The following is a 26,419-nucleotide window of genomic DNA, read 5'->3' on the forward strand; positions in this document are numbered from 1 at the left end:
CCATGTAACATGGCGTTGCCTGGGGTCCAGGCACGCTCTGCTACCACTCTCGCCCTGGAAGTCCACCTGCATCGGTGCCTAGTGGTCCTTCTGGCCGGTGGTCTCAGGGGGCTTCTTTTTGGAGTCAATAGAAGCACCAGGGGCTCCCGCAACCCTGTTCTTGAGGTGCTTGGACTGGGACAGTTTGGAGAGCGGGATGCCGAGGGGTGTCCTCATCTCCTCGGTTGTCTTCTGGCTTTCCGGCAGGGAGGTTAAACGTTTGCTTGATGCTCTGGGGTTGCTTGGTGAGAGGCGGCCGGGCTGCGTGGGCTTGCTGGAGCTGAAGGCTTTGCTCTGCCAGTAGGGCTGGCTGCCTGCAATGGTCTTTTTGGGTTCGGCTCCTTCCCCTCTGTATTTGGTGGCCCCAGGGGGTTTCTCATGCGTCGGGGAGCAGGAGACCTCCTTGCCTTGTTCTCTGTCTGTGGGGTTCCTGGGTCGGTAGCGGTAGATGTGTGTCCCCTGTTTGTTAAAGAACAGAAAAAGAGATGAGCTGCTGCTGCTATGAGGATGTTGTTCCCCTGCACAGAACCCCTTCATGCATTTGTGCCGCGGACTTGGTCCTCATGGACATGTCCCTCTGCCACTTGGTGTGTCTCTTGCCCAAATTCTTCTGAGACCCCGTGGCAGTTCAAGACTGCCTCAGGTCTTAACCATTGCTGCTCCTCTGGTTTCTCGCTCTGGCAATGCACTGTCCTGCACATGGCAGCATCTCAGCAGCTGCTTCCTGAGCAGCCCCAGCAGCGCAGAGGCTGTCCCGAGTCAAGTCATGGCTGTCTGCAGATCCAGGACCAAGGATGCCCGCGGCAACTCAACACCTTTTCTCCAGCTGCAGCCTGAACACCCGTCTTAATCACCTAAGTGCTCATTTCAGGTCCAAAGAGCATTCAGTCACCCAGACTCAACCTGTGGGATTAGGTGGCTACCAAGATTAGATGAAAGGATGGAGGGTTGTGAGAGGAGGTGGGATCAGGAGGCAACAGTGAGCTGCAACACCACTACGGGGGTGGCTCTGATTAGCTGGGATGAGAGACACGTTTGGATTGGGTCTGAGCACCATTAATCTTAATTCTGGACTGGGTAAGGCCTTAACGCACGGCTGTGGTCACCAGATATTTATCTTCCTCTTTGGGTGTGTCTGCGCCGCAATCTGGAGGTGTGATTGCACCCCGTGCAGACGTACCCGGGCGAGATTGGATCTAGCGAGCGCAGGTGCTGATGGCAGGACGAGCTGGGGCTGGGAGGCTGCAGAGCCGGCTGCACCGACCTGCCCTGCCTCGGCCGCGACCCCCGCCGTGCCGCCAGCACTGCATCTCCACTGAGCTGTTGGCATCATCTCGGTGTTCAGTCATTTAGTCTGAATATCCCAATGGACTCTCCGGTCCTCAGGCAGGCACCTCCTGCTTTGACCAGCAGGGCCGTATTAAAGCAGTTTAGCTTAGGTAATGCTAGATTGATTTAACTATGTTGCTGAAAATCAGTGCTAAGGTGTGAGATGTCTTCAGGTGCAGAGGACTAAGGGCAATTTAGCTCCTCTGCCTTTGAGGTCATCATGTGCCTGATGTGATGCACATGGTGACGGAGCTGACTGGTGGATTCTGTGGCTCCTGACATGCTCTGGCTCTTGGGCAGAAGTCAAATCACAGCTTCCCTGAACATCCCACCCCAGGAACTGGCACCTGGTCCCCACTGCCCACCACGGCATGAGCCAGTGCTTGGTCTGGAGCGCTGAATCTCACTGGATGCTGAGCACTTCTCCGTAAGGCCTTGGGGAGAATCTGGGCTCTTTTAAAGTTGGCATTTCTTACGGATGTTGCCTCTTTAAGAGAGGTTGCCTCAAAGCCCAAGGGTTGGCTGTATCATGGATGGACATGGTTTGGCCAGGGCTTTGAGGTGTGATGGCTTGAGCAGTGTGGGTGGCGGAGTTGTGGCAGAAGAAGGCTGGACTCAGTGTCTCTCTTATTGTGGGCACTCTTCGGAGAGGAGATTGAATAGAAGGGGCAAGAGGGGAGAGGATGGTGGTGGGGAATGGTTGATACTGGCAGGAGGACATGCTGCTGTGGTTGCACTGGGCTTTTGCGGTGCTATGGCACAACACCAACCCATTGCTGGTCTGGAGAGAAACCCAGCCTGTGGGTTGGGTACACATCTACATTGTGTTTGGGTCCGATGCCCGAGAGCTCCAGAGTTTGGGGATGCTTGAGATGCAGTTTGGCAAGGAGGAGGTTGATGTGGACTAGGAGGTGTTGGTGGCCACTCAGCCATCCAGCCCGGCTCTCCCACAGGTCATCGTCCAGCGGTCGCTCTCTGCCAAGAACCTGAGTCACGCCAAGGCCGGCTCCATCTTGGCCAGCTACCTGAAGATGCTGCCCCTGTTCGTTATCATCATGCCAGGGATGATCAGCAGGGTCTTGTACCCAGGTAAGGGCCCCACCATGCGGACATGGAGCAGGTGGAGGATGGGAGGATGGAGGGTGGGTATTTTGCCTGTCAGTAAGCAATGAATGGGAGGGGGATGTGTCTGGAAACCACTTCTCTGCACAGACCTGGAGGTTCTGCAGGAGGGAGAGGGACAGGAGAGGACCTGAGTGTCCCTGGTGCTCTCCTTGTGCCTGCCACACATCAGCCAATGCTACTGTCCTCTATTAACCGTGCAGCCGGGTGTGAGCAGGGCTGCATGAATTTAGGCAAGGCAATGCTCCAGGGATAACTTGAGTCCTGTGTTCTCAATGTGATGGAAACCATGATGTTTGCCCTAAGTGAGTCTCCGCCTGCGTTTTGGGCTATGCTGGGCTGTGGGCCAGCGCATAAAAAACATGGACCCAGAATAAAATTGTTTGGTGGGGGCTGACGGTGATTCCTGTCTGATTGAGGTTTCTAGAGAGTTAATCAAGGATTACTTTGGTTTATTATTTTTATGCATGGGAGAAACTATTCTCTGCACATTTCCATCAGCTGAGTGCTGGCTTTCCTAACCCTGATGGTTTGTTAATTATCTGCCTTTCATCAAAGGGCCAGAACAAGTTATTGCAGGAACACCAGCGTACCTGGCCACTCTGAGCAAGGTGGGACCCGGGACCTGGGTCACAGAGCATCAAAGGGCTCAGCGCTACTTGCTCCACAGGGTGCGAGGGAATATTTGATGTGCGAGGAGTAAATCCGTGCTCCGTGTCACTGGCTGGGAAGGGAGAAGCAAGTGGACTCGGGGATAGTAAATTTAATTCCCTGTAAGCACAGATTAGATGCTCAGCTGGGGTAACCTCAGGTGGCTTCGGTGATTTCAGCTGCTGATTTAGCCCTGAGGATTTCAATGCCCCGAAAACAATGGGTGGGGAGCCTTGAGAAACCAAAAAGCTTGGTGTAGGGGTGCAGAAGTCTGCAGCGCTTGTGTGGAAATAGGGCATTGACCCTGCAAACCCTTTGCCTGGATGGGGTGATGCTCCCACCGTGGCTGGGATGCTGGCGTGCACCCTGTGGGGTGACAAGGTCTGGCGTCACTCGTGGATCAGCCACGAAGCTGCTGACTGCAACGCTCGCCCACAGAGGTTGCTGTCCCTGTTTCTCCGCTGTCTTGCTCTGCCTAATTATGTGTCCGAGTGCTTTTACTTTGATGCTAATCACCTTTGCAAGGAGCTAGAAAACACGCCTGAGAAGGACACGCCTGCACACACAGCCTGTCCCTGGCTGGGCATGATGCCACCGCTGATGGCTGTGGGACAGCCTGATGCCATGGAATAAACTTTAATTCCCAAAACCCTCCCCTTTAGCAGCCGTTGCCATTGCACTCCCAGAAACCGAGAGCTGTGGCATGGCCATCACCTTCCCGACCAAGAGCACCTCTTGGCTGACTCCAACCGTCGCTGCGTGTAGGGTGTTATTCTCCCGTATGGGAAGATCTGATCTCAGCATCTAGGACGCGACACCAAAGCTAGGGATGACACCACGCCTTGGCTGAGGTGGCTGGGTCACTTCCAGGTTTGCAGCCTTTGTAGGGTGGAGAAACGTAGGGACGGTTATAACAAAAAGTCCTACCTGTGCGGCACTGCTGGGGTAGGAGCTGTTGCCATCCAGGATGGTGCGGGGCAGCACACACCTAATCTCCACAGCGTTGCTCCTCCTCTTGGTCACGTCCTCCACGCGGACATGCTTCAGGGATGGAAGGCTCCCCAGGGGGCTGAGGAAGGTGCCCCGGCTGATGTGAGGGTCACTGAGCTTCCTCTGTATGGGAAGGATCTCCCCATTGTGGGTGACATCTGAGTTGGTTCGCCGAAGCGGCCCGTAGCGATCCCTCACCTCGAAGTACTCATCTGAGATGGAGGAGGCATTGGAGCGGCGGTAGCTGTGGTCAGCAGAGCTGCTGGAGTAGCTCTCCTGATCACTGAGAGTGATGTACTCCTCTTCTTCTTCTTCTTCTTCCTCTCCCAGTCCATTGTGGGTGCAGGGAGGCCCTTTGTCTTCCTGTGGCCCTGCCACCAGCCAGTCTGGCTGGAGATGGCAGGTCTCCATTGAAGCTCCATTGGGGTTCTCCTCCAGTTCCTGCTTCACACCCACATGGTCAGTCGGCAGTGGTTGTGTGTCACCCTCTGGGGCAGTGCCGCTGTCACAGGATGTAATGACTTTGGTTACAAGGACACCGACAGGGATGGTCCTTGGCTTTGGAAGCGGAGGCTTGATGCCCTCCAGTGTCTCCTCTGGTGGCTTCCAGTGGTGGCCCAATGGTGAAGGGGCAAATGTTCCTGCTTGCTTCGTTGTCCAGCTGGTACCTTCAATGGGGCTGGTAGCAGGGGCTGCAGGAGCTTCCATGGGAGTCTGTGGGATCTGCCTTTGGCAGGGGGACACCAGAGGTGGCTCTTGGTCTGAGTTTTTCTTGGCCTCCATCTCCCTGTTCTTCAGCATCTGCCGGTGCTGGGCGCTGGCCTGGGAGACATCACAGACTTTGATGCGGTTCATCTGCGAGAGCTTCACATTCTTTATCTTGGGGTCAATAATGTTGATGTAACCCAAGACTTCGCTCCCAGGCTCAGGGTCGGGCTCGACCCAGGTGGGCAGATAATCGAACATGTTGGCTTTCTCCAGATTCAGGAGGCCGGGGTGGATGAGCAGGGAGAGGTCTGCCCCCTCGCCGTGCCTGTCACCTGCCTGGCCCTCGGGCAGGGCTTTGCCTTTGTTGTCTGTCTTCTGGTTTTTGTCCTGGTTCTCAGATGAAGTCTTGCTGATCTGGTCGGCACTCTTGGCCTTCACCAGGGCGTATTTAGGGTTTATCAGCTTCTTCACCACAGCATTGGCGGGGGTCACCGGCACGACAGAGGGCAGCGTTACGGGCTCAGGTTCAGGCTCTTCACCCATGGAGATGGACTTGAGGCTCACCCCCTTGGACATGAGGTAGAGCTCCTGGAACTGCTTGTCGAATGCCTCCACCACTTGACCCGAGAGAACCGTGATGACATTTCGGTCCGTCCTTGCCGCGGACCAAGTGAAGCTGGAACAGAAACACATTGGAAACTCTCTGAGCACTAGCTGGTAAATAACACGCCTCTCCCTAACCCTGGCTTTCCCCGGGGGATTGATGGTGCTAGCAGGGACATGATCTCACTGTAAACATTAATAATGAGATTGAAGAAATAGCTCTCATCCCAAATTAGAATGAAGGGTTGAAGTCATGAGCTCACTGCAACTTGAAGTAAAAATAAAAGGTATTTGCTGTTGGGCCAGTTGGTTTTTCACTTTAGTTTTGGCCGCTTTTCCTTTCTCCGTTTGGGTTAGTTAGGAAAAGCAACTCATAAATAGACGTATTTTTTTGTTGTGGCCACAAAGTAGGAAATGTTTCGGTTCCATGTTTATGAAACTTGTCTTTTAGAGCTGAAAAGCTTACTGAGACTGATCTATTTCTATCAAAGTAAGTTTTCATTTGGACAAGTTGGAAAATACTGTTGGTAGGAAATATTGAATTGAAAAAGCTGAGGTCAACGTGAGAGCTAGGACTGGCTGCGGTTTGGTGCTTTTGTCTTTCCTTGTGCTCATTGCATCCATTGGCAAAGCACTTGGTGTGTCCCACCACCTCCAAGAAGGAGGGGTGTCCTAGGCCTGGCTCTGGGGCAATGGGGACCCCTTGGGTTCACTCCAAACCTCAGGCTGGCCTTGCAAAATCATCTCCTAGTTAAGGAGGAGGGGAGCAAATCTGGGACAGGGTCCTGGGGCCATGCTGGGCAGGGACCAGGACTTGGACCTTGTGGGTCTGCGTTGCTCTTTGACCAACTCATCCGTAGGGTGGGCAAGAGGAGATGCTGCCGATTACCTGTAGGATCCGCACATGGCCCGGTCCCCGTCCACAAACATGAACTTCTGGGCCAAAGCCCCTTTGAACTTGGTGGCCGAGCGTGTGAAAAACTCTGTTCCCCCTGTGCTCCGGACTCTCAGGTTCTGCAAAGCAAAGGCAGAGGCGTGAGTGAGAGCAGGATCAAAGGGCTGGTCTTCAGAGCATCGTTCACCCCTCCATCGATGCCCCCATGGATGCTCCACAGTTGCTCCGAGGAGTGGGAAACGCTCTTCATGGCCAGCTCAGAGGAGGCCACAGGGATGGAAAGATAAAATAACTTGCCGGAGGCAACGCAGCAAACCACGGAGTTGGCTTCAAGAATTTCCTGCTTTGCCCATGTGTCGGGCAGTGTTTTCTACCTCTTGAACTCGGCGCTGCCTGTGTCCGTGGGTGAGCAGCGTGTGATACTGCTGCCAAACACTTTCCATCTCCTGCGATCTATGCAAATACCGTGATGTGAGAGGTGATTCTTCACCTCCTTCCCAGTGGGAGATGTACAAGGAGTTTTAAGAGGAGGTGGTGACCCTTGGACAGCACACGTGGACCTGATGGCAGGGGGTTTGTCCTCCACCAGGCTTCCCCCTTGCTGCGCTCCTAAATCTGAGTGTCTAGTCCTGTTTTTAGGGGTGGGTGAGGGAAAAAAAGACTGTCGGGCACCATCCTTTCAACCCCAGGAAACAAAACCCAGGGATGAGGGCCAAAGGGGATGTCCTGCAGCGGGTCCCTGCAGAGGTGGCCCGGGAGAGGGGTGCCTGGGTCCGAAGGGGCAGCCCTAGCTCTGAGAAAACAGTTTTTGTCTTCTGTCTGGCTCATGCTTCGGTGCGTCTCCGTGGAGGGCACCAGCACATTTTTGCAGCCGAGCAGATAGCATCTCTCACTGCAAACGGTCTCCTTTGGGTGGGGAGAAAATATTTTCTTATGAAAGCACCTGCATTCCTCCTGTTCCTGCCGGGATGTTGGTAATGCCATTGCTAAAGGCACCGTGTCGTCACTAGGTCATGCCCTCCACGGTTGTTTTTTTTTTGCTTCTTTTTTTTAAAAAAAAAAAAAAAAAGGCACCAAAAGTATTTGTCTTCCCCACCTCCAGCCTTCCTCATCTGCTTCCCTGAGGTCTCCTCTCTCCCTGTAGACCGAGATCTGGCACAGCCCTAAGCCTGGGTGCGAGCCGAGCTTGGGGACCCCTGGTCCCCGTTCCCACAGGCCTGGCAGGAGGGACGCTGATTCAATGCTGGTTTCAGCGTGATGCAAAAGCAAAGGCTTCCCTGACTGGGTTTCCAGGCAGGTTCTACGCACTGAATAGAGAAGTTTGAGGGTTTTTTTGTGCATTTGATTTTTTTTTTTTTCTAGCATTCGCCTTTTTGCCTGGCGTGGTTGGGGTAGGACAGTACTGAGCACCCCAGTGGCCGTCCGTGGGCAGCACTGGGGATGCTGGGGGCTGGCTGGCAAGCTGGTGGGGGTGGCAATTCCCATCCCTGTCCTGTGTTGTCCCTACCTATGGGGCTGCGGAGAGTGGAACGCAGCGGGTAACGCTTGTCCCCAAGGCTGAGCCCTCTGCCTGTCACCATCTCGGGCGTCCCCATCTCGCAGCTCTCCCAGGGCGTCGATCTCTCCCACTCGGAACCGAACTTCTGCGCAAAGGCACGAAGCAGCCGTGGTTTTTTTTCTCGGGGTAACACCCAGCAGGAACGAAGCTCCCCGGCAGCAAGGTGCCGGTTACCTTTCCCTTCCTCCTCGCTCCCGGCGTATCGCTGCTGTTAAGTAAGATCTGTTTATTTAATCTCTCCAAAGACGAGCGCGCAGCAAGCGAGCGCCCAGCGCCGTGGCCGGCTGCCCAGCCCGGGACGGGGTGAATCACTCCCCAAACACTCGCCGTTGCTCAACGAAGCGACCGCCTTGCCCAAGCCGGCTCGCTAATTGCGAAGCGCGAAAGGCACGGAGATAACGACGTACGTTTCGTTAGCGTCTCCTGGCTTACGAAGCAGCTCCCAGACACTGCCCTACTTTCCTCACAGCCTCTTGCCCTGCTGCATCCCCTGCCAGCAAATCGGCTGCAATGTGCGGCAAATCCCAACTTCTAGACATTTGCCGAGCTCTGCAGATGTTCTCCTGCTTTTCCAGTCCTGCCACCGGGCTGTTCATGCATGAAAACACCGGTGTGCGTCAGCTCTGGCTTTTCTGGTCTCGGAGCAGCAGCAGTCTGCAGGATACCAGACTCGCCGGGAAGTTTGGACGTGGGTAAAAGCTCAGCTAAGTCTGCTTTAATTGCCGTGAGCAGCAATTAAGCAGGGCTGGCGGGCTCGGTGGCTGGGGAAGGCGGGAGCCTCGGCCAGCCGGTGCTTTTGGCTACCTGGGATAGGGGTCTCCGAGCCCCCCTGTGCATCCTGGCCCTGCTCCAGCTCGGCACCAGGGTGTTGTGGCTCCTACGTGTTCCTGCTCAGCTGGGGGGGTTCGCCCTCACCGTAAGCAAATTTGGCGAGCCTGCCCGGACACGGGCCTCCCCGCCAGCCATTTGGCAGCCAGCGCGTGCGGCCGGGTGACGTCAGGCGCAGAAACATCATTTTTTTTTTTTTTTTCTGCCAAGCAACAGGCGAGGCCGAGCGACTCGCAGCTGGCGGGTGAAGTACAGCCGGGAGAGGGGTGTCTGCAAGCCCTGAAGTGAAATTGTGGGGCTGCTCCAACGTGTTTGCATCCGATGCCGGCGATGGGAGCATTGTGAGAGCCCGGGACTCTGTCCTGTGGCTGGGGGGAGGGTCCCCGCTCCCGCTGCTGCTCCTGACGCTGATAGAACCCCCCGCTCTCTCCTCCGACCCTTCATCTGCCTCCACCTTTGCATGAACACGGTGCACGGTGGTTTTCTCTGCACCCCCTGCGCACACAGGGACGTGTAAGGGGTTTGGGGCACTTTGGGCTGGGGACCGAGCCCTCACACTGCCGAGCATCCCCTGTGCCTCTTCGTCTTCCCTCATTTCAAACAGGATTCGTGCACTGGGAGCAACGTCACGCACAGCCTCCAGCGCCTCCGGGGCTGGGTGAAGGTGGCGTGTGCGGGCACATCACTCCCGCCGGTACGTTGCCAGCTGGGGACGGTGTCATGGCCGCCCGGTTCGGGCAAGAGCGGTGAGGGCATCCTTGGCAGCTGTTGGGGCCGCAGGCAGCGTGGGTGCCTCCCTGCTCCGCTCCCAGCCCCGTGCTGGGGTGGAGGCCCCGGAAAAAGGGAAAATTGATTTCTTTTTTTTTTTTTTTTTTTTTTTTTTTTTGAGTTCCAGCCTTTGACTTGTGAGAAAGCCCGAAAGCAAGGGAACGGCCAGTGGTTGCTTCTGCTGGTCCTGCCTTTGGGGCAGGAGCAGGCGTGGGGCTGGTGACAGCACGGATCTGGCCCTGGCAGAGCATCCTGCCTCTCGCACCTTCGCTCTCACCAGCTTGTTCACCAGGAGGAGCTGAGCACGGAGGTTTGCCCTGGGTTTTGCTTCAGTTGTGCCCACCCTTGTGGGGCCGCAGCTCCCCGAAACACCCCTCTGCCCCAAAGCCAGCTCTGGGTGGGTACCAGCAGCCCCCCCGGGCTTTCTGCATCCAGCTCTGCTGGGGGGAAATCCACATTCCCATGTCTCACCCGTACCCCTCCATCCTGCTGCTCATGGATTTGGGCACAACCTTCAGCTTTGGCTACAGGAAAAATGGACTAAACTCATCCAGCTCTGCCCAAAGTTTGGCGGTTGGGAAGCCCCAAGACAGGAGGGAGCAGAACTGACAGCTCTGATTATCTCCCTGCCATGGAGAAGGTCACCCAACCCTGGACCCTTCGGATCATCCTTACCTTCAAGTGTCCAGTGTGCATCTGGGCTCGCTCGCACATCTGAAGGAAGTGCTTCACGTTGGTCTCATCTAAAATGATGTAGACTCCCACTTTTCTCTTGAAGCCCGCGTCCAGGAGGTCCTTGAAGATGTCTACATCGGTGAACATGTCCATGACCACCGCGATGACCTGGAGAGGGGAGACGAGAGATGAGTCTAGGTAGCATGGCAGGGTGACAACCCTGAGATGCAGCCGGTGCTTGGGCGAGAGCCGAAGCAATATGTCCTCTCTCTAGGAGGCTGGGATTGGTGCAGGGGAGCCCAGGCTTCCCCTGGTCCAGCCAGCCCGAGGGTGGAAAGCAGGACACCCCCCCCGTCCCATTCCTCTGCTGTCACTATGGCGGGTTTGGTCTCTGGTGGTGGCCTGTAGCATAATATACTCGTGAAAAATTGGTTTCTGAGGGTGAATCTAACTTTCTTGCCTTTAACAAACATCACAAATTTCAAAGTCCGGTTTCTGGCTGAGAAGTTTGGTGTCCCTTTGCTATTGGCGCTGCCCGCGGCCCCAGCATGGGGAGCACCAGGAGGGGGAACCTGCGCCGCAATGATGTGTCCGTCTGTCCGAGGGCACGCTGCATGCGGTGGTTGCCGTCTCTGGGGATATCGTGCATGCTTGTACTGAAAGGAAGAGTCTTAAAAAAATAGCTAAAAACGGTTCTTAGCTTGGTAGAAAGCATTTGGATATGCCTGAGGCACATTCAGGAGGTGAAATGACTTTTAATACCTTTTAAAAACCAGGCCTGGTGTGAGCTGAGGGGGTTGCTTAAAAGCAGCCAGGAGTTTGCAGCTCCCAGCTCCTACAACCTGCAGCGATGTGGCTGCCTTCAAAGTCAGCTCTGAACCATGAGGCCGGAGCAGAGCTCCGGGGACAGGCAGTGTTTCCATCATCGGTGCTGCTGACGTCTCTCTCGGTCTTGCTGCCCGGTCCTTACACAGCCGGGAGCCCTTCGGGTGCCGCTTCTGCTGCACAACCCCCTGCGAGCATCCCTCCTTCCTCCCGGGCTGTACGAAAGCGGAGCAGAGCCGGAATGACGGTGCCAGCACCCTGTGCAGTGACAGTAGGGATTAGCGTTCAGTGGCGTCACCGTTCTTTGTGAACCGGAGCTGCCTTTGTACCCAGGGCGTTTGCTGCCATGGCGGGGCCGGGGCGAGTCCCGCATGTGACAGAAAGATGAGTCTGTGCCGCGTCCAGCCACGCTGGGATTTTGCCGGCATGGCTGCCTAAGCACCAAAGTTCACTCCACGCCCGTGGATTTCTCCTTCTTGGAGACAGCATCGTCCATGACACAACGGTGAGCAGCAGCGGCGCAGCGCGAGACGTGCAGGCAGACGTGCAGGCAGCTGCCTGCAGCCCAGACGAGCATCTCGGTGCAGCCCCCGGGGGCTGCAATAGCCCCGCAGCCGCGTCTGCCCCCCCACCCCCATCCCACACCGTGTGGCAACAGACACGCAGGAAAGCGGCTTGTCGTCAGGGCACTGGCACGTCATCGTCCCATGCTTGGAAAGCCGTCGGTGCCCCCGTCTCTGCGGCTGTTCCCGGAAGGTGCCCTGAGTCAGGGGGAGGTGGGTATTTGCCCCGAGGCCGTGCGCCTCTCAGCTCTTTGCCCTTCTAGGAGGGCTCTGCTAGCCATGGCTCGTGGCCGAGCCGGGGAGGACACCAGCACACCATGGGGTGACACAGGGAGACCCCGGGATGCTCCTCCCTCCTGAGGGAAGGGATCGGGACGGTGCCGGGTGCTTGCACACTCAGGCACGTCCAGTCTTGGGCTCTCAAAGCACCAAGCTGCCTTTTAATTAGTTTTGCGCTACAGGAGATGGAGAGCTCTAATTAAGAGCAGGATTGTGCACTATGACACTCTTCCCTTCCCTTCCCTTTCTGCAGGCGATGGGGCGAGGAGCGAGGCTGCGTGGGGAGCCCCAGACCGCGCCGTCTCCGATGCCACCCCGACCTCCCCAATCCTGGCCATGCACGAGTGTTTCGGGAGGTGCCAGCGAGCCGAGCGAGAGGGGACATTACAGCTCTGCCACTTGATTTTAACTGAATTCCCATTTGTCCTCACCTGAGGGGCTGGCAACAGGCTTTGCCATGAAAGGAAAAATCCTCACTCCCTTGTGTCGCCCACTCATGTGTTTTGCACATCCTTGTTGTACCGGTGGGGAAACTGAGGTAGAACTCCACTTTGCATAGGCTGCCCAGCGAGGGCTGCGCTCGTCTCGCCAACGATGTAAAGTGGGACAAGTTCAAAGCTACTCTTAAAGCCCAGGGCTTGGCTTTTCCATTTACAGCAAGTAATCGGGGAGGAGCTGTGCTGTCTGCCATGAGTCGCCGGTGAGGGACACCTAAGCCAGGACGGTGTCTCCCTGGCTCGAGGAAGTGGGTTTGGTGGCAGACGTTTTTGCTCCTGTCTCTGACACCGACGCTCCCTGTGTCCATGGTCACGTCGCTTTGCTCACGCGCTGTGTTTTCTCCAGGGGAGGTTGAGGATAATAGTTTTGGCCTTCATTTTGGGAGGAAAATGGCATTTTCCCACCGCTGTTCCAGCATTCCCAAGGCCTTGGCTTGCTGCTATGGCTCTGGAGATGGGAAGACACTTTGCAGGGACGCAGGCAGGGCACGGTGACATCCTCCATCCCAAGCACGGCTCGCGCAGGGATGGCGAGCAGGCGGCATGCTGCAGGCAGTCGCCCAGGGCGGCTGGCTCAGGCAGCGGGGAGGCAGCCCGGCTCTCACCCGCTTGCCCACATTTTCAACCCGATTCCTCCTGCTCGGCTGGTGCATCCTGTCGCCACTCAGCACTTCTGCTTCCCTCCCCACCGCGTCTTGCCTGCAGGACAGGCTCGGCCTCGGTTTGTCACTGGGATCTCATGCCAGCGTGCCAACGTGCTGCCCTGGCACGGAACGGGCCGGGAGAGCGAGGACGGCGCTGGCAGCACTCCCGATGCCGTGACTGCCCAGGGATCACAGGGGCGAAATCTGCCACCAGGCTGCCCACGCTCGAACCTCGGCTGGGACCGGTTGGGTCCATGCCAAACCCAGGTTGCAGGGTTTAATCTGCAAAGAATGGAGGTCTGTCTGCTCCGGAGAAGTGAAATCCTGCGTGGTATTTACTTCCCAGCCTGGGGAATGGGAGTGTCTGGAGGAAATCGTGCCGTCCCGCTCTGGGAAGCGAGCTTGGCAGCCTTGTCCCTGTTACCTCTACCAGGGCAATGCTTGGTGTCGGCGTGCTCGGTGTCGGGGAGGTTCTTGACAGTAGGAGAGCCACATCTCTTCCCATAGCTGCTTGGCTGCTGTGACATCCCAGGAAACTTCGCCATCCTTTTGCCATTCGTCCAGAGGGTGCGGAGAAGACCAGCCACAAATCACAGCCAGATGCTCCCCGTGCCCGAGCAGGTGACACTTTTCTTCCCGGAGTCCCAGGAGCTGCCAAGATCCATTGGATGCGATGGATGTGCAAGGTGCCTGATCCCGACACCCCTTGGAGCGGTGAGCATCGCGTCCCCTCGGACACTGGGCAAATGGTGTTGGGATCCTTCTGAATGGCTTTGATGGGTGCAAAAACTGCAGGATCATGTTTTATAGAGGAAATTACAGCTCTTTATTAGCTCACTCTGAATCATCAGATAATGACTTTTGGGGCACACCACGTGGGCATTTAATAAATTAGGCAGGCACCAAGGCACAATTAGAGGAAGCGTGTTGGGATGAGGGAGAGGTGGGACAAGTAACATTAATAATTGCTCTCCCCTGTCGACCCTTTCATCCAGGAATGGCAGAAGGTTTTGTAAACAGTAATTAATAGGGCCTCCCAACCTTTGCTGGAAGTTGCTGAGGGTAATTATATCACCGCAACCCCAATGTGGAACCTCAAGCGCAGAGAGGAGGTCAGGCTCACTGCTGTCTCTGGTGGCTTTTGGCCAAGGTCAGTGTTTTCAGCCTGCTCTGGTTTCTGGTCAGATGGAGCCAAAATCTAGGGCAGAAGAGAGGAGGGACATCTTCCTCCCTACCCATCCTGTGGGCTTTGCAGCCCGAGGGGATCTGCATGGAGGGAGAGTCGGCCAAGCCTGGTGAAGGTCTCCAGGGTGAAGCCTGGTGGTGCACCACCTCCCTGACTACCTCTGTTCGTTGGCCACAAAGCTGGGGATATTCTGGGAGAGCAGGGACATGGCTGCAGGATCCTGCCTCTCTTCTCTCCCATTTATTCCCAGAAAGAGGAGGGGATCGTTTGCATCTCCTGCTCCAGCTCGCCTGGGTTCACCTCTCTGCAGAGTACAGCAGAAGCTCTGAACTCAGCAGCGTTTGGCCTTGTTCCTGCAAGCAAGTAGGTTCCTCTGCCCCATCAAAGGGGCCTCACATCTCAGCTCTTGGCTTCCTCGCCCCAGCCCTGAGCGGCCGTGAGCCTACCCGGCACCAGCAGCGCTCACATGGGCTCTGAACTTTCCTCGGCCAGACTGTCTCTTGGGTGAACTTTGCTCTTCTAGCCATGAGACAGCAAGCCACGTGGCGGTGTTTGGTGTCGGAGAGCATTTCAGACCAAGTATCTTTGCCAGTGGCAGGAGCAAGGGTCACCCTCTGGGATGCATTACCGAAGCTCTCCCAAGCCCTTCATGCTCCTTCAGAGTCAGATGAAGAGCACTGCCGTTGTCTGGCAGGATGGGACAATTTGGCAGGGATTTCCACAGGGTGGCCCAAGGGAAGCTGCAGGAAGGACAAGCGTGTCTCCAACCTACACGACATCTGATGGAGTGGCAGCCAGACCATCCCTTTGTCCACTCTCGGCTTCCTCAGCCAAACTCTTTCATCTCTGAGCTGCCGTGAAGACCTTAAGCCTCAGCCGAAATCTCTGGGTGCAGAGGAGGGTGGTCTAGCCCAGCATCCCCACGCTTAGGAGCACCCACACCAGTGGTCACCTGGGCTCAGCTGCGTGAGGGCAGGTCAAGCTGCAGTAACTGTGGTCCGTGTATATGGGGTGGGAGACCTCTGGAAGGACCCCGCTTGTCAGATCCTCTAACTCCTGCCATCCCCAGACCCTGCAGACTGCAGGTTTGAAGCATGTGCCCATCTCTACGTTTCCTGGGGTGCCGTAAGCTCCAAGCAGGCTCCTGCATGCCACCAGTGGTGTCACCACATCTCATCCCACCATCAGAGACCACCGAGACCAGGAGGCAGAGCCCAGCCCTACTCGTGGGACATCAAGGAACCAGTGAGAAGCGTGGCAGCATCAACCGCGGGGCCACGTCCCTGCGGCTTGGCAAGGCTCCAAGGAGAGGTGGAGATGGCGCAGGCAGCAGGGCCTGGCAGCTGCCTGACTCAACCGCCGGGCTCTGCTGAGCAGGAGGAGGGTGGTAGGATGACTCAGGAGATGTCATTTGTGGGGGGGCAGGCGGGAAGCGGTGAGTAGGCAAAGCCAGGCAGGAGCTGCAAGCCTGGGTGAGACGCAGCCGGAAAGACCCAAAGATGAGACATTATTTGTAGTGGGGGAGTTCTCCCATCCTCCATCCCACGGGACTTCGGCCCTCCCTTCCCTTTGCCCTCGCTGCAAAGCCCTTTGGTGGGGAAAGCATCACAGGTAAGGACAGGTCACCTTGACTTTTGACAGTGGCCAGAGATGGCTCCTGTCTGCATCAGGCAGCCCCAATTCCCTGCATCAGCTGTCCCTGTGAGCCGGCTGGCTCGGACACGCTGGGAGATCGGTTTTCCTGCCTGAGATGGGGCTCTTTGTGCTCCCCCTGGTCCCGGAGAGGCTCTGACGGCTGCATGCCGCCAGGCTTCCCTCTCTCCTGCCCGGGTCTGCAAACCCCAGCACCATCCCTGGTCCCAGCATGGGGGTCTCCAGACCCAGGTGGACCCAACGCATCCCAGCCTGTTCCTCCTGCTCCACAGCCACCTGAGCAGTCTCCATTTTCCCACTGGAGCGTCCCAGGGGTTGGGATGCTCCTGCCTCGGAGCTGGATTTCTCCAGGGAGTGGACAGAGAGAGCTAAAAGGACTTACAACCACCAGCACCATGAAATCAGCAGGTACTGACCCCTCCTGCACTTCCCGGTTGGAACTGGGCGACTGGGAAATACCAGCAACCTCTTCCCACCGACTCTGGCCTTCAACACAAGCCATCATCTCCCTCCTTCCCTGCTCCTCTTGCCCATGACACCAGCCTGACCCCATCGCTCATCTGCCCCAGCTCCTTTGTTTGATGCCACAGGGAGGACAAGTCTCAACCCAAACCCCAACCCCAAAGAGAGTGGGCTGCCGTAAGATGTGCTACCCCTTGGCATCTCCCCAGCCTTGTCCTGCACATCAGCTCATCGTTTTCCTCTTAAAGCCAGGAGGAGGCCTGCTTGGAGCACCGTGGCAAGCTCAGGCCAAGCTTGACCCTCGTATATGTCAGCGCCAGACCAGTGGCTTTGGCCGCTTTGCCCCAGGGCGGCATTTGCCTCCTCCGGTTCCTGCGTGTTGCCACATGCAGTCACACAGGGCTCTGGGAATAACGATCGCGGGATGCCTGGGACCGTGGGCTTGCAGCTGGGAAGCTTTTCTGCCCGGTGGTTTTCCCCACAGCCCTGCAGGGACCCTGGGATTAATGATGCTGCCGTACGGATCATGGCAATCATGTTGCTCCCAGGTACAATTGGACCAGGCTAACAGCATCTTCAGCAAGATCTGATCGCCAAATATTGATTACACTGAACGAACACGGAAAAACCCCAACCCTTGACCCTGATGCCTTTGCCTGGGCAGAGCTCACTGTGGGACAGGGATTACCTGGCTGAGCAGGACCTTAGGATCTACCCTTGGCAGAACAGCCCGGGGCAAATCCTGCTGCGTCCCCGCGCGCACCTCACCTTCTGAGCCTGGCAGATCATCTTCCGCACCACCTCCTTGATGTGCGCTTGCCCCTCGATGGGCGGCTGCATGTAGACGGTGGCACGGGTGACCCCGCGGTAGGCGATGGTCTCGGGCCAGCCGAGGTCTAGCTGGGGGATGGAGCGGTCGGACCTCTGGGGCCAGTACTCCAGGGAGGGGGCCACGTCCTGCTCGTCCTCTTGGCTGTTGCGATCGCCTTCGCTCTCCCCCGTGCTGCTGCCATGGCGTGGGATGTACTCGGAGCCGGGGTCGTACGTCTCCAATGTGTCCAGGATCTTCTTTAGCTCCAGTTCGGAGAGGAAATCCCTGATGTTCTCCTTCTTCAGGACCTCGTAGAAGGCATCAGGGCCGCGGGAGGCCAGTGCCTCCAGGGCTAGGCGTTGCTCCTCGCTGTAGAAGAACTCGGGCTTGGACTCGCTGGACCTCCAGTTGACGTGGCTGTCGTCCAGGCACTGCACCTGGGAGAAAGCCATGGTGACCGCGCACGCTGCTACCCTCTCCCAAGGGAGCTCTGTGCCCCCAGCGAGCGCCGGATGTCGACAATAAGTAAGGAATTAATTATTCCCCAGTCTTTAAATACACAATTTGCTTTGCTTCACCCTCCCCGCCTCAATGCGCAGCTGGGGAAACACGCCTCTCCCTTCTCCGCCGGCTCCTGCCAGGCTGGAGCTCTTCTCCGCCGGGGAGGAGGATTTGGTTTCTTGTTTGCTCCCGGCTTCACGTGGAGAGAGGGCTCCGGGCAAGGAAAACCTGGAATTTCCCACGGCCGGGGCTTTGCGATGGGGCACAGACGGCCCCGGGCGCACGTGCACCGCTGGGAAGGTGCTCTACCTCCGGCTCCACGCTCTTCTCATCCTCCGCTCTTTCAAGACAACGATAATACCGGATGAAATAAAAAGTGGAAAACGAACCAACAAAAACCCGTGGCTTAATAAAAGGCAGAGAAAAGCAGGATTTCTCAGCCCAAACACCGTCCTTGGTTATCGTTCCTGGAGAACTGGGTCAGCCGGTGGGTTTTGCGGCAGCGAACGTCTCCGTCAGGCTCTTGTGCATCGCCCTGGCTGGCAGGTCGATTATTTCGGGTTCCTGCCAGCGCGCAGTGCCGGGACCGGACAGGTAACAGCAAGAAGTGAAAAGAGGAAAAGCAAAAGAGTGATTCATTGCTCCGCCCTGCCCCACCTGCAGTCACATGCTGCCTTCACGCATTCCCGGCCCTGCCTGCACGTTAACTCTTTCGGCTGATGCCGTCCTCACACCTCTGCCCGGCCCCGCAGCCCCCCTGGACCACGCCGGTGCGGGAGGGCGGTGGGCGGCTGAGGAGGAGTTTGGGTGTTTGTCTTAAAAAAACCCAAGCGTCTCTCCCCTGAAATCTCTCCCTTTCCCGATGTCCCGGCTGGTAAGTCAATACTTTCCGGGGAAGAAGCTCTGCCTCGTGGTTAATCCCTCCTGCGCCGAGCGCAAGGACCCCTGTGCCACTGCGGGAGCTTGGAGCCCAGGGGGGTCCCGGGGGGCAGCACCGGGTCAGAGCTACCGTAACGGTTCAAAGCTGCGCCAGGAGAGGTTTAGACGGGACATTAGGAAGCGTTTCTTTATCGAGAGGGTGGTCAAACGCTGGGACAGGCTTCCAAGAGAGGTGGTCAATACCCCAAGCCCGTCAGTGTTTAAGAGGCATTTGGACAATGCCCTTAATAACATGCTTTAAGTTTTGGTCAGCCCCGAAGTGGTCAGGCAGTGGGACTAGATGATCGTTGTAGGTCCCTTCCAACTGAAATATTCTGTCCTGTCCTGTCCGGTCCTGTCCTAAACCCTCCTCTGCTTTGGCACAAGGTTTGCAGCAGGGATGCCGTCACGGCACTCGGCCTTGCTCTGGCAGATCGCATTAATAGCTGGGAGGTGGGCAAAAAACTCCACCCTGGCTTCGTCAGTTGGTGCTCACAAGCCAGAAACACGTAGCTTTCTACTCGGAAACTGAGATAAAAGACGAATTTCAAGAATCGGGGTCAGATTCTTGCACCGAGGCGAAAAAAGGGAAGTGCCAGGGGCTGCGTCTCGCTCCCTCACGTTGGAGCAGCTCATCTGGATTTGCAGCCGTGTAAATGAGAGCCCCGCTTGAGTCAGGCTCCCAGGGCGAAGCCACCCGTCTGCCCGGGTGCTCGGCCATCAAAGCGCTCCTCTCTGCAGACACGGTGGCCATGCAGCATCCCGGCTGTCCTGTCCCCAGCCAGGGCTTGTGGTGTGGCGAAGCGCCGAGCTCAGGGAGGATTTGGGAGGAAAAATGAGTCGGAAACGTGCAGAAAGGGGAAAAACTCCAGTGAGGCTTTCTCAAAGCTGGGTGGTGTCCAGCTCCGGTCTGTCGCTTGCAGGACGTGGCAACGGGGACCGGAGACATGGGGATGGAGGGATGTGACAGCTGTGTGTTGGGATCAGGACACGAGGAGGAAGGAGGCGTTCAGCTTCCACCAAATATTGCCTCAGGAGGTGTTTTGGATGGAGCGGATGGCTTTGTAGAAAGGCTGCGCTGACCCTGCGGGGATTTCCCGGTGGTGGGATGTCACCTACATGCCATGACGTGGGCAGCGAGGGGTGCAGCAGAAGCTGAGGACGCTGGAGGCAAAACTGGGTATTTTGGGTGAAATCCCAGCCCTGCTGAGCAAGCAGTGGTGGCCCCTTCGCTGATGGAGTTGCACCTGCGACAGCAAACGTGACAGAGCCGAGCACCCGGGGGGGCGGAGGGGCACTCCGAGACCTCGTCCCTGGCCGTTGTCCCCCCTGGCGTGGCCCAGGCCTGGTAATTTGGGAGATGCCCTGAATCGGGGCCGGCGCATCAAGCGCGGGTGTGCGTGGCGTGGCCGAAGCGTGCTGCGGTCGTACCCGCCTCAGCCGCCGCCTGCTGCCCCGGCTCTGTTTTTATTGTGTAAGGAGATTTATGGTCTCTTTAGCGGGGTGTGTGTGTGCGCTTTTATGATTTATTACGCCGCGGCGTAAAAACGGCATCCCATTGCTTGTGCGATGTGCTGGCTCCTCCGGCCACGTTGGAGGGGGGAATTGGGACCACAGAGCCCCCACCTGGAGCATCGCTTGACCCCCACGTGGGGTGAAGACACCTGGGTCCCCCGTCCCCAGTCCCTGGGGGACCCCCCAGGGACTGGGGACGGGGGACCCAGGTGTCTTCACCCCACGTGGTGAATTCAGCACCTGAATTGCAGCTTCTTTGTAATCCCCTGCCTGCTCGCAGGGACAGGTCACCGTGGCCAAGCAGGTCCGTCCCCGCCATCGCAGTTGTCCCCGCTCGGCCGCCCCGGGCTGACCCAGCCGAACAGGTAGCGCCCAGCACAGGCACCGGCTCCTCCCGGCTGCAGCTGGAAGCATTAATTACAAGCTCCTAATTAATTTCCCATCTCTAGCAGAGGGCCTAATGACAAAGTGAGGAAGCGGGGTTCGACGCTGGGCTCTGCTCCCGGCTCGGGGGGTCCGGCTCCCCCGCTGGGCTTGGCTCCCTCTTCCCGCACGTTCCTGGGTCCCACCAAGGGGTTCGGCGGCAGAGCCGAGCCCTCAGGCTGGTGTTTTGGCTGGGCTGTAACACCCAGACGCTGCTTTGCCCTCTGGAGCATCTTCCACCCACCACCCGCCAGCCATTTGCATGGAGCCGCTCACAACGTGGTGTTTTAGAGAGGGGGAAACTGAGGCACGGAGCGGTGACGGCAGCTTTACTCACAGCTGCTGGAGGACGGAGTCACTGGAGCCCTGGCACTGACTCTAACCCTGGGGAAAAGTGGCCCAGGCTGGGCTTTTTCAGCGTCCTTGGGATGTGCTGAGCATTGCCTGTGGTCTGCTGCCTGCACCCTGTGTTGCACATCCCCATCGCATCCCACACTCCTCTACTGAAAGCCCCGAGGTGTTACCAGCCGGTGTTTCCCTTCCCCAGCCGCTGCCGCTGGGGGGCTGGGGGCTTTGGTGGGGGTCACCATGGAGGAGGACCGGGGTGATGCTCCCGGTCGCGTGCAGCTATCACCCGTGCTCCTCCCCGTGCTCTTCAGTGGGAGGATGCAAGGCCGTAGAGCCAAGCGGCCCATCCATATTTATGCCTGACATTAATTTCCATCCATTTCAATATTTTATGAACGTAACAATAAAATAAAAAAAAGGGTTGAGCGCTCATTGAGACAGAGAAGTAATTGGGTGTTGATGGTCCTGGCGAGCTGCCACGTGCGTCCCAGGGAGCTGCTGGGTGCTGCCCATGCGGAGGTAATTGCCGCAACGGTGCACGAACCCGCCTGGCCCTGTGAGCGGGGACGGGCAGCGCCTGCCCGTGCGCCTCTGCCACTTCTCTATGAAGCCCCGAGTCACGGTGGGGCCCCTCCTGGCTCTGGAGGTCCCCCTGGGGCAGCTGTCGCTGGCTTTAACGTGGGGAGGGCTCGGTGGGGGTAGGTCCGAGCGGAGCTGGGCTGGGCGCAAGGCAGTGGGAGGCGAGGGTGATGCTGCTGGGCTGGATCCTGCCTGGGTTATGGCTGATGGGGGAGAACAGGGCTGGGGGGAGACAACGGTGGATGTCCATGCGGGATGTGCTCCCTGCTTCTCTGTCTGGTCCTCTGCCAAGGTCTGGGCACTGTAGCCGTAAGGAAGGGCCAATATCCAGCCTGGTGAGAGGGGGTGCAGGGGGAGGGAAGGGTTGCTGGGCTGGCCCCTGCCCTGCGAGAGGTCCTGGCATGTCACCTTCTCTGTCCCCCAGATGCCGTGGCCTGCGTGGACCCCGAGGAGTGCACCCGCGTGTGCGGGGCCGCCGTGGGCTGCTCCAACATCGCTTACCCCAAGCTAGTGGTCGAGCTGATGCCCAGCGGTAGGTGGGTGGGAGGGGGCACCTCGATCTGCACCAGGATTTGCTGCACCCCAGGGCTGCCTGTGAAGCCTATCACGGCTCGGATGTCCGGGGGGACCCGGTGGATGGTCTGGATGGGTTCATGTGTGGGATGGTCCATGCAGCCCCTCCCAGGGCGACTCCAGAAGCGAGGTCAGGGAATGTGGGTGGCTCTGTGGGGCAGCACAGTGCCCCAGCATCCTGGGGTGCGGCTGGGTGTCCCCAAACCCCGTCCTTGCCCCAGGGGAGACCCCAGCGTGTTCTTGTGGAGGGGAAGGTTGAAGTATCGGGGCTATCCCATCCCATCCCATCCCATCCCATCCCCCTAGTTTGGCCGCTCCCTAATGGTCCCTCTCTTCCCCAGGCCTGCGGGGTCTGATGATCGCGGTGATGATGGCCGCGCTCATGTCATCCCTGACCTCCATATTCAACAGCAGCAGCACCCTCTTCACCATGGATGTCTGGAGGAAGCTGAGGCCGGGGGCTGGCGAGCGAGAGCTGCTCTTGGTGGGCAGGTAGGGAGCGTGGGTTTTGGGGAGACCTTGGGTTTCAGGGAGACCGGTGGGGCTGGTCCAGCCCTCTGTGATCTGCCTTTGCTGCCCGGGAGCTTGCAAAGTGCCTGCGCTCAGCCTGGTTTATGAAAGGAAAACAAGCCCTTGGATTATTTTATGTATGAAAGCGCTGGAAAGGCAGACGGGGCGTTCGGGGCGTTTGGAGGGGCAGGGCTGTGCCCAGTGCGAAGCCTCTCCCGTGCTGCCCCCAGCCCCTTCCCCGGGGGATGCCGGTGGCTGCTTCCCGCCGAGGTCGCAAGCAAAGCGTGTGTGGGACCTTCGCCGGGTGGCAAAGGGCAGCGCTGCCCACACATGCCCCGGCTGCTCCCGGGGGACGACGGGGAGCCCGGGAACCCGCCCGCGGTGCTGCGCTCGGGGCGGCGGAGTCAGCGCTGGGGAATGCCCGGCGCGGTGCCGGGGTGCGAGGGAGTGTCCGGGGCGCGGGGCAGACAATAACAAGGAGAAAATCTGGGTCAGGGCTCTGGCTGGGCTGCGCTGGGGCTGCGGGGAAGGTTGGCTGGTCCGGCGGCTCCGGGAGCAGCTATTTCTTAGCATCTTCCACCTCCGGAGGGTGGGAAGGGGATGGCTACGATCCCAGGGAACCGCAGTCCCGCGCAGCTCCCCCGTAGGAACTGAGGTGCTTGTCTCGGGACTGCCTTGCCCCTCCCTGGCACTGGCTTCAGTGCCGGTGACACGGGGTGTAATAATGCCGGAGAGCTTTCCCGAGGATGGTTAATAAGTGTTTGCGAAGGGCTTTGCCCGCCCGGGGCGGGAGTCGCTGCTGCATTTGATCCACAGTAATTCATTAGCGCATCAGGCGATTAGTGGGAACAGGGCGCTGCAAATCGCCGCCGCTGTACGGCTCCGCAGGTATATAACAAATGATAAACGTTCTAGACGGGGGAAAAAAAAAACCTCTTTAAGCTGCAAGTTTGAGGTTTTCCTACCTGCTAGCACGTGTGGCTCAGGGTTATTTCTGAGCAGCCTTTGGGGGGTCCCAGCCACCCCCCGGTTGCAGGGTCCGTCTCGGCATGGGGCGGGAAGAGACTTGCTTGTGGGAGCAGAGGGAGTTCCCGGTTCCTGGACCTGGGGGTTTGAGCTCCTTCCGTGGCCGTGCCGTGGGGCTGGAAATCCCCGCTGGTGGTTGATGCGTGCTCTGTGCCGAGCTGACGGCATGGTGACGAGAACACCCAATCCTCCCCGAATCCCCCCCCGAGCTCCCCAGGGCAGGCTGTGCCGGGTCTCTGCAGTCCATCCCTGCCTGGATCCCGACTTGCGGAGGGGCCCATGGCCGCCCGGCGCCCCCCTGGCTCACCACCACGCTCAGACACTCCTCCATTTTTCCCATGACCTTTTAGCATCATCTGTGGCTTAAAGATGTACCGAACGCGAGGTTTTTCTCCTACCCCTTGGGTCAGGGTCTGTGTTTTGGGCTCGAGCTGCTTCCTCTTTCCAGCGCGCCAGGTGGGCAGGGGAGAGTCCATCTAAAGATGCTTTCATTGCTTTTTTTTTTTTCCTTTTGTTTTTTCCTACTTCTGCTTTTCGGGATGAGCAGATGGAGATGTAGGTAATTCTGCGAAGCTGTAAACAAGCTGGGCTGAGCTATAAATACAGCAGCTCTCGGGACGTGCCTTGTCCAGCCTGCCTCTCAGATTGGGCCCGAAAAACTGGGCTCTGGCCAACGCCTCTTGCTTTGGAGGAGGGTGATGCTGCAGGGGGCAGCTGGGTTTTGGGTGAGGATGGGGACGGAGTGGTGTTGGGGGACAGATGCATCCCTACACCGCAGCCTGGCTGGGGGGAGCTGAGCATGGGGCAGCTCAGCCCACATCCCCGGCTCTCAGCTGGGTGCTTTGGATGAACACGGGGTGCTGAGAACATCACCCAGATCTGGCCAGAGCACCCAGCCTCCATGTCTGGGGGCTTTTTGTAGCCCATTGGCCAGGTTTCCCCATGGGGGTGCCCAATTTAGCAGCCCCCAGAGCTGGGCAGGGTCCTGGGGAGTGCTCGTGTGTCCAGGATAGAGCCAGCACTGGCGTAATTAACATCCTCTGTGGCCCCGGGGGTGTCACTCGGCCACAAGCATCCTCCCACAGATCCTCCTGCATCCCCTGGCCAGCTCTTCTGCACCGGCACTGGGACCCAACCCCTGGCCCCAGGGAGCCCCCACCGCCACGGTGGTGCTGCTAGTGCCAGGAGGTGCGGGTGGGACAGGAGCATCACCCCGCACTGCATCGCTGCTGCTCGCAGGGTGGTCACGGTGGTGCTGGTGGCCCTCAGCGTGGTCTGGATCCCCATCCTGCAGAGCTCCAGCGGCGGCCAGCTCTACGTCTACATCCAGGCTGTCACCAGCTACCTGGCTCCTCCTGTCACTGCCGTCTTCGTCCTGGCTGTCTTCTGGCCTCGAGCAAACGAGCAGGTAGACGCCTGGGGATGGCTTGAGGACACACGGGGTGGTGCCAACACCTTCCTACCCAACCTGCTCCCTGGGACCCAGCGGGGTTTGGGGGGTCAGGAGGAGGAAAGTTGGAGGCGATGCTGGAGGGGCTGGGGAGAGGAACCGAGCCCGACTGGCATTTCCGTGGGGAGCTGGTGTGAGAAGGAGGAGGAAGAGGCGGTAGGTGCCACCAAGCATGGGACAGTCAGCGGGGCTGGCAGGAGACATCCCCTGCTGAGGGGGTGCAGGTCTGTGACAGGACTCGGCCGGCCGGGGTGCAAGGTGCTGTCCCAACACGCAGGGGCCGTTCGACCCTCTCCCAGGGCTGGCCGGAGAGAGTGGCTCTCTGGGGGTGTTTGTTCCCCCATGGGGTGGCTCTCCCCCTCCGGCCACCCCCTGTGGACCTTTGCTTTGCAGGGAGCTTTCTGGGGCCTGATGGCGGGGCTGGCGCTGGGGCTGGCCAGGATGGGGCTGGAGCTGGCATACCCCGTCCCCCGCTGCGGGGTCCCCGACCGGCGGCCCTGGCTGCTCGCCGACATCCACTACCTGCACTTCGCCGTGCTGCTCTGCGCTGCCACGGGGGCCGTCGCGGTGGGGGGCAGCCTGCTGACCCCCCCGCCACCTCCAGCCAAGGTGAACAGGGCACCTGGGACCCCTCACCCTGCAGCCCCCACGGCTGCGTCCACCAACCTGACCTCCTTGGCCAGAGACTTCGGTGTCACCCAGGTGCACCCCGAGCTCAGCCAGGGGGGTCCCCATGAGGAGTCCAGCCCGGGGATGGTTTGTCACCAAATCTCGCCCTGGTTTCCAGCTAAAGGATCTCACCTGGTGGACCCTCTCACGGGAGCCACCCCAGCCCTCCGTGGACGGCACATCCCAGGGTCACTTTGATGGTGAGTGTGTCCTTGGGGGTGTCTGACAGGGGAGGCATCCTCAGTGCCCCCCACTCCCTGCCTGTAACGGGCAGCAGGACGGCATGGATGCCCTGTGCCTCAGTTTCCCCGGGGCCGTGCCACCTGCCAGGAGGTGGCCGGTCCCCACGGCACCCTGTCCCCCACGCTCGCCATCTTTCTGTGCCAGGTTCCTGCTCAGCCACCCTGGGCACCCAGCAGCCAGCAAAGGCCGAGGGATCCCCGTCCACAGCCCTCAGGGATGCCATGGAGCCCCCCTTCTGGGCGCGTGTCTGCGGCATCAACGCCGTTGTCCTGATGTGCATCAATATTTTCTGCTATGCCTATTTTGCCTAGTGGCCTGCCAACCCCTGGGCAGTGGGGGAAGGGGCTGGGGGGGTGGGCAGAAAGGGGGATTCAGGTGATAGTTTTTATTTGTCATCTTCGGGACATGGGATGTTTAAATCCACTGGTATGATGAGATGGGTGTTCTCAGCACCCTGTCCCTGAGTGCATCCCGGGGGGCTGTGAGGTGTGGGGGCATCTGTGGGGGCAGTGAGTCCCTGGGAGGGGTCTGGGGAGAGGTATTGGGGTGTGTGAGTGGGGGCTGCAAAGTGTGGAAGC

The 26,419-nt window shown here is 58.5% G+C and overlaps 2 protein-coding genes across 5 annotated transcripts in view; one reads left to right on the top strand and one right to left on the bottom strand.

Annotated features, from left to right (window-relative positions):
- SLC5A10 (solute carrier family 5 member 10) overlaps window positions 1–26,152 on the top strand; it is a 40,668-nt gene extending 14,516 nt beyond the window's left edge. For 3 of the 4 annotated variants that reach the window (XM_054213077.1, XM_054213079.1, XM_054213080.1), the window contains 7 exons: window positions 2,322–2,457; window positions 21,795–21,902; window positions 22,285–22,435; window positions 24,719–24,887; window positions 25,323–25,538; window positions 25,717–25,798; window positions 25,986–26,152. In XM_054213077.1, coding sequence (XP_054069052.1) covers window positions 2,322–2,457; window positions 21,795–21,902; window positions 22,285–22,435; window positions 24,719–24,887; window positions 25,323–25,538; window positions 25,717–25,798; window positions 25,986–26,152 — 1,029 coding nt within the window. The remainder of the gene's footprint in view (window positions 1–2,321; window positions 2,458–21,794; window positions 21,903–22,284; window positions 22,436–24,718; window positions 24,888–25,322; window positions 25,539–25,716; window positions 25,799–25,985) is intronic. The other variant, XM_054213078.1, reaches the window with a different exon arrangement.
- On the bottom strand, window positions 79–17,692 carry FAM83G (family with sequence similarity 83 member G). The gene is made up of 5 exons (XM_054213076.1): window positions 17,044–17,692; window positions 10,167–10,334; window positions 6,332–6,456; window positions 4,069–5,515; window positions 79–498 (listed from the first exon to the last, which is right to left on the bottom strand). Exons 1-5 carry the CDS (start codon window positions 17,536–17,538, stop codon window positions 79–81), a joined length of 2,655 nt encoding a protein of 884 aa, XP_054069051.1. The 5' UTR covers window positions 17,539–17,692.
- Window positions 26,153–26,419: the final 267 nt, after the last annotated feature.

This window comes from Rissa tridactyla, chromosome 8 (assembly GCF_028500815.1).
Source record: "Rissa tridactyla isolate bRisTri1 chromosome 8, bRisTri1.patW.cur.20221130, whole genome shotgun sequence".
In the NCBI taxonomy this organism is placed as follows: Eukaryota; Metazoa; Chordata; class Aves; order Charadriiformes; family Laridae; genus Rissa; species Rissa tridactyla.